Here is a 7,744-nt window from a genome sequence, read left to right on the forward strand (position 1 = left end):
CTGACCAAACTGCAGTCAAGTGATACCTCTTTATTGGCAAGAACATATCACAGTATGAAGATGGCTGGCTTCTGGGTTATAACAATGTATAGTCTGGCAGAAGTTTACAACTGTTTAAGAGTCAAGTCCCCTGATAGAGACAGCATGTAACTCAAACTTATACCAGACTACATGGCATTACAACCCAGAAGAACCTCAAATGAAACATATCACAGTATGTCTGGCTGGCAGACTCATATTTGACTTCAAGTAGGGTAATAAAGGCAGTGAAATTAGAGCAGCCTGAAATTTAAGAAATTGAAAGACATCCTTGTTGAACCCTTTAAAAGTGCACTAATTTAAGAAACAAATCTTAATACACAAATCATTCTTTATTTAGAATTTTTACAATGAGATCTGGACATTTGTTTTGAATTACAGCATACATGGAGAATCAAATTTTCTGATTGCTCTTGAGGAATGTTCCAGAAACTTCCTGTGGAACAAACGTTTCCTCAGTTGAACTTACAATGAACAAAATTTACAAACAAAACAAGAAAATGTATTTATTCCTTATATCACAAACAAAACAGTTAATAAAACAAAACAACATACTCTTAGGTCACAGCAAATTAAAACAAAAAAAGTTTTCTTTTTTTAATCATTCATACCATATGAACATTCAATGTAAGAAATTCATTGAACAAAGGCATCACTGGCATCAAACATAAACATGTCCTCAGTAAGGCACTCACACATCCTCTACAGAATGGTCAAGCACAATTAGTGTGTTGAAATTTAAGATACTGTTGACTCGGGTGAGCTGGTAACCACCGGGCCAAAAAATGTGGAATGTTTTTGTGGAGATGTGGTACTGGTCTGAGGAGAGATGGTACAGTTGGTGTTGGTATTATCATCTGATGAGACGGGAGTTTTCATAGAACTAGTCGTAGTGTCTGGTGTGCTGGATCCACTTACATCCCCAACACCATATTTACTCTCTTTGTTCACTTGAGTCTTCTCACTTTTTGGTTTTGACTCTGGGTCAAAGTGGCCCATTAATAGCTCATGTAATTCATCCCTCTCTTTTGGCTTAACTTGTGTTAATTTAGAAGCTAGCAACTGGGTAATGCTTTCCTTTCCATCTTTTGAGTATGTAGCAGTGAGCAGTGGATAGTCGATCTCTGCTTCAGCAAGAATTCTGCGCAAATTGCTAGCACGCTGCCTCTCACGTCTGTTTACAGAAAGCAATGGACCAAATACAGGACGCATAGAGGCCTGACGTTTCAACACTGTCTTCAGTCCGACAAGTTCCATCTCCTCTTTGGCTACAGTATTTGTGAACTGACGTATCGCTTCTGCAAGTCCATGATTATCAGCCTGTCCATCCCCACTGCCTTGGTTACTTTCTGGGCGATCTTCCCCAGCACACAGGTGTTGTACTATCTGTAAACACAGACTTAAAGCTATGTATAATGTACTGTAGTTTGAGAAACTGTGTAGGTAAATATTTTACAGATAACTGAACCTATCCATATGCATTTCTTGAAATTCTTGTGTTGTTCCTCCCCTGGACAGGTTACCATCCAGTGACAGGACAGCTGCCATCTTTCATCCTCTGGATATACTGTTAAGTAAAGTGTTTCCTGCACACATCATGTAATGGTTATACTGCCATGTGAAAATTTGTCATGTTGTGTTACCTAAAGATGGTCCAAATACCAAATTCTTTAAGTCACTTATCACTGGTAATACAAATTCCTCAGCAGTTATTTTTTCAACATACTTTAGAATGCTTTTCAATCCTTCTGGCTCCAAGTGGCATGGCTGTCAGTGGATGAAACACTCTGGGAACATGCCAGTAAATTATTTTTGTTTTTATCCTCTTGGAACATTGACAGACAAAATTTACCACTATTGTTTTAATTAAAGTAGCATCATAAAACAGTCAAGTGAGGGCAGAGGATGTCATAATGCTCAAACTAAATTTCTTTATAAAATATGTGGGGAAATCAATATTAATGAGCAGAACATTGATGATAAAATGAGCAGAGAAGCAAAGAAGATAAATAATTATCTGAATTTTGTAAGAACAAAAAAAAAATTCCTTATTATGTTAAAATTTAAATGTTACAATTCACAGAATTCAATCAATGGGTGGAGGTATTTTCTTTATCAGTTGGAGCTGTAGTTACATGCAGCTTTGATGTCAGAAATTTTCATAACATTACATACTTTGTTTAAAGCCGACATAAGGGTGACTCAACTACAGTATATTTAACAAATTTTGAAAACATTCATATGCATCAAAAGAACTACAATCATCGTTTCAAACCTTACTTCTCACATAATTCCCGGTGATTGAAGCAGATATGGTTGGAAAAGATCACAGTGCTTCAAAATTCTATACCATCCTGACTTGGTGAGAAGTCATGTGCACTGGGGATTCCATGACTTAAAAGTCCCAAAGAAGCATAAAAGAACATTATCTATAAATATCAACTCAAAGAATAGCAGTTTGAAGTGGTACTTTAAACTGATGATATAAACAACCTAATTCACATTGATGACAACCTCTATTTCCCTTACCTGGAAGGCAAGACGTGCTCTGTCTGCAGCACTGTCTAGGTCCTCTTCATTATTCAGTAACACACGGGACAAAGTGCGCAGTGAAAATGAGCGTACTGTTTTGGCACATTTTACTTCTGCTACTCTATATCCATTGGCAAATCCCTTCACTACAGCAGAGAATCTCTCAAGCAGGTTGTACTTTTGCAATGCCTCCAAAAGTAGCGGTGCTGCCACCATGCGGGGCTCATGGCTCACAAGAATTACACCATCTACAGCATTTCCTTTTACAATTTCTAGCCAATGAATAAAGTCTGATAATCCATATATCTCACTTTTGGTTTTTAGCACCTGTAACCAACCAATGTTCAGAGACAGTTGATGGCCTAGTTACAAATTAACCTGCCTAATTCCCATCACACATGGCCTCTAATAAAACTACATAAATTATTAAAACTGGGAAGTTCTTAATTTCCATATTCTTTATTTATTGAAGTTTAACACAGAACTGGGATATATTTTTATAAAGAGAACTACTAATGTATACTCTACATTTTCAAAATAGGTATGAATATACTTCTCAGATTTTACTTTTACATTTTAAATGTTCACATTCTGTGGCAAGTAAGACATAGGACTCAAATACAAAACTGTCACTTGTTGGTGCAAAAATATGATCTGTACAACTAACCTTTCCAGTCTTGCAATCCTTGAGCATGCGATAGCGACCTACAGTTATGACTCTTATGTTGTGTCTGCGTTGAGCCCTAATATTTAAATCACAAAATGGCATCACATACTGGGAGAATGTGTCTGCTGGAGAATATGCTGCAATGTGGCAGATTTCATCAATCAGTCGGCGTCCAGTGGTGTCCAAATCCCATCCAACCAGGCTATATTCACCAGCTGGCAAGCCAGACACCTCTCCAACCTTAATTCCATTCTCCATTACAGTTGTGGAAACCATTTTCCAATAACCTGCCATGCATTAACAAATACAGCCCTGAGCAATACCTACCAATATAAAAAAACACTATATTACATTCATGCATGTTTTAAGTGAAATACCTAACAAAAATAATAGATTTAATTTTTTGTGAGGCATCTGAAGGAAGAAAGTGTGCATTATAATAGGGTTATCTACACACAGAAGAGAAGAAAAGATGTCCATAAAGCTAACAACTACATTGTAAGTATGGGGAGAGTGGAGGGAAAGCTACATGTATTCTTAACCTTGAACTCTAATACTTTACCCGCTGAACAGGACAGTGGTAACAACGAGAAAAATCCATCTACTTACTGAGAATTTAACCACATCCAACCATAGCCCACCACTGCACTGAGCTATTCTGGTTCAGTAATAATAAAATACTATTTCATGGCTGAGTGCTAATAAATGATTAAATGAGAAGGATATGAGAAAAGGCTTATTTTACAGGACTAACTCAGCATTTCTTTGGGTGAGAAACCTTAGTCTCCATACTAGACCCACCAAACAAAAGAAGTAACCACAACTGATGGAAGGAAGGAATAAGCGAGATGTAACTCCCTGGTAGCAGAACCCGAAGTTAAATATTGATAAAACCAAAGCCTGCCACAGGCCATGATCCTGAGCCAATGCCATCCATTTACCATCCTCATAGCTCACCTTCCTAAGATTCACCTTGATGTTATCCTGCCAGCTCATTCCTGGTCTGCCCAGTGGTCATTTTCCAGAAGGAATCATACCAAAATTCTGTATGCACCCCTTGCCTCCCCCCTCCATACGTGCTACATGTCCAGCCCATCGAAGTCTCCTAGATTTTGCTTTCCTCACTATGCTAGGTGACCTGTACAATTCACACATCTCCTCATTATGCAATATTCTAAATTCCACATTTATTTCATCCTTTGTAGGTCCAGATATCTTCCTGAACACCTTCCTTTCAAACACTTGTAATTCATATTCTTCCTTCAAGTAAGAGACCATGCTTCACAACCATACAAGACAACCGGCAAAATTATTGTTTTACATATCTGGATCTTCAGTGTTTTGGATAGTAAACGAGATGATAACAGTTTTTGAATTGAATAAAAACAAGCTTTTCCGGAATGTATGCTACTTTTAATTTCATCACGCACCTCATTTCTATTTGTTATTGTTGTTCCCAATATTTAAATTTTTAAACATTATCAAATGATGTGTTACTTATATTATGTTCTGCCATTGTTACTGATGTTGATCCCATATTACGCCCATGTATTTAGTTTTGTCCACATTTACTTCTAGGCCTATTTCTTTGCTAGCCTGTATGAGAGTTTCTGCATTCTTGGTTATGGTACCCACACCCTCCCCCAGAAGATTTACATCAGCACAGGCAAGTAGCTGGTGCAGACCATTTAATTTGAGCCCTTCCTGATTCCCTCTGACCTTCCTGATGACATGTCCTACAGCAAAATTGAAAAGCATTGGATAATGGGAAGGGATCTGACAGAAGGTTACCTATATGAACTCTACTAGCTACCCCAACCATAATTAAGCAAACAAATTTTTTTGGTATTCCAAACTCAAAATACCATACTCTCTTCTAACCGAGTTGTACGCCTTCTGAAGACCACAACATTATACTCCAACTTGTTCTAGATTTGTTGAATGCAAAAGATCTGATTAACAGTTGTCCTGTTACGGCAGAATCCATATTTATCATTTCCAATAGTTTCATCCCTAAATGGGGTTGACCATGCCAGAAGAATTTTGGATAAAATTTTGTATGACGCTGACAAAAGAGATACCTCAGAAGTTACTGAACTTAGTTTTGTCCCATTTTATAGACAGGGACAACTGATTCTTTCCACTGTTGTGGTAGTACTTCCTAGTTCCAAATCAATACCATACGCTTATGTATCTCCGAGTGTAGTGTCCTACCACTGGAATTGAGTAGATGCCTGAAGATTTATAACATTTTAATTTCACAATGGCAATTTCAGCTTCATTAAGGCTTGGTTCTGGGATGAAGGGCTCTTAAACAAGATATAAGGGAACAATTTTTCTCTATACAGAGGGACACACAAGACACTGATGAGCTGCATGTTGCAAGAGGGTTGAGAACTACTGGTCTAAACTAAGTAGGTCCTATTAAGTTTAAAGTCATGTTGATAAAGTGACACCTAAGTGAAGCATGTGTCTCATGTCAGCAACACTGGCACTTTCAAATCACTTTACTTTGCCTACTCTCACTTTATAATGAAGCATGGAATAATTTGGGGGGTAATTCTTATCATGATTCAGACTTTTTATAGTGGGGGCAGGGGAATTATTGAATAGCCTAATTCCTGTATAGTAAATTCCATTTTTATATTTTCTGAGTTCAGTGTCTGACATATGAAGGTTGTATCAGTATCTTGTATTTATATTGTAGATATCTGAGTTTGTTTGAAATTTTTCTATGTTGTCCACTAAAAATTATGATAATGAGAGCAAGTGTCTGTAAATTACTGTCATAACTGTAATTAAAATCTGTATTAGAAACAAGTATTGTATTTGTGCTATGACATGTTCTCCATCATTGGCTTGGGCCTATGAAAGCTCTATGGAATATAAATAAATTATATTTTATTGTAATATTCAAACTATTGTCTTTAATCGAGGAGCTTTAAAAACTGTGTTAAAATATTAATTTAACAGTTTTTGCTAGTCTCCAAACAGAATGAACAGTATGAAAGAACGTTATTTTGGGATTAAACCAGCTCAGTTCCACCAACTACACTGCAGTCTCATTTCATTATGGTAAAATAATTTTCATGCATTTAAAGCCCTAAAGTATCATGGCTTCACCAGAGTATAATATAATGAAAAACATTATATACATTCCACAGATCCTTTACAGGCCCAAACCAAGAAAGTATAACATGTCCTAACACAGATACAATTCTTGTTTCTAGCACAAATACAAATTGCATAGTTATGACAGTCATTATAGAATACCATTTGCTTGTAACTAGGAAATACTTGGGCAAGGAAAGTCAACAGTATACAGAGTAAAAACATAGGCAGCTTGTCAGATGTGATGAAACCATTGGTACTTCCTGCCATTGTAGTGGAGTGTTATTATTTAAAAAGTTTTCTTCACCACCATAAGGTCTCCCAATATGTTCATTTGTTTCTAAATGTAGATCGAACAATGTATTAATTCTACCACGTGTTTCTCACAATACGAGCAGTGGTATAATGACCTTGGTCAATACCTAGCCTTCCTATACACGTTATCACTTCAATAAATACACTATAAATTCAACAGCAAATAGGAAAAGTATAAGTTCCTAAAAAAAATCCCACCAACTGTGTTAAGCAATCTCATTATTTAGTCTATTCTTAGAAAACACATCGCTGCCCCGCCCCTTAATACAAGACAGTACTAGCATCTTCAGGACCACTTACCATGTAACAGCTAGAACTAACTCACCTATATATTTTAAATATTTTTTAATGTATGATTTCCCTCTACAGAAATGACGTCGCAAAATCCAAAGTATCTTGTCTCTATAGAATAACTGTGTACGTCAATGCCAGAATGGTTTGCACGTGGAAGACAAATAAAAAGGTCGAAGTCTAAAGCACTGACCACACGATACGCACACCGAATCCTGTTGTACAGATACAGATATATACATATATATAGTTTATTACGTCACCAGTAGTGTTCATAAACTGACATCAGTTTTCGGTGCAATAATATAGCAATTTAAATTAATATAATAACTCTTGGATGCTCCTTGTTTGACATACTACGTACTGGAATCCGTGGACAGTTGAAAGTTTTGCTATGTGCTTAATGTATAACTTTGCTTCTGTTCGTTCCATGAGTTATTTCTTAAAGAATTTTCCTTATAAGTATACCTATTCACAATCATTATCCGCCGCCTAACATTATTTCCGCTTTACACATACTGTATTTAGTTCCTAATAACAACATTTCTCCAGACAGACACTTAAAAGTAACAGAATCTCACACAACATAGTTAAAAACTATAACTCGAGTCATTAAGTCATACGTCATCTGCGATTAATTCATTTATCATGGTATTATGAGCAACTATCATTACATTGTTATAAAGTTAATAGTGTTGGACCGTTTTTCAGTTATTTTCCTTTCTATCCTATTTCAGCAGTGTCGTATGTTTTGACACAACGACTTAATATTGACGTTTCGTGAACGCA

At 36.4% G+C, this 7,744-nt stretch overlaps 1 protein-coding gene across 4 annotated transcripts; it reads right to left on the reverse strand.

The window, feature by feature from the left end:
- Positions 1-352: 352 nt before the first annotated feature.
- On the reverse strand, positions 353-7,170 carry exu (maternal protein exuperantia). 4 transcript variants are annotated; one of them, XM_022063758.2, is made up of 4 exons: positions 6,990-7,170; positions 3,239-3,525; positions 2,569-2,898; positions 353-1,425 (listed from the first exon to the last, which is right to left on the reverse strand). In XM_022063758.2, exons 2-4 carry the CDS (start codon positions 3,512-3,514, stop codon positions 778-780), a joined length of 1,254 nt encoding a protein of 417 aa, XP_021919450.1. In that variant the 5' UTR covers positions 3,515-3,525; positions 6,990-7,170; the 3' UTR covers positions 353-777. The 4 variants fall into 4 exon arrangements, with proteins under 4 accessions (XP_021919450.1, XP_021919451.1, XP_087200459.1 ...); XM_022063759.2 differs by having other exon boundaries at positions 6,965-7,170; XM_087344333.1 differs by lacking the exon at positions 6,990-7,170 and adding an exon at positions 4,196-6,726.
- Between the last annotated feature and the right edge of the window lie 574 nt (positions 7,171-7,744).

The sequence above is a fragment of the Zootermopsis nevadensis genome, unplaced genomic scaffold, assembly GCF_977971745.1.
Source record: "Zootermopsis nevadensis isolate Lab colony 2312 unplaced genomic scaffold, Znev_1.0 Znev_ptg000007l, whole genome shotgun sequence".
Classification (NCBI taxonomy): domain Eukaryota; kingdom Metazoa; phylum Arthropoda; class Insecta; order Blattodea; family Termopsidae; genus Zootermopsis; species Zootermopsis nevadensis.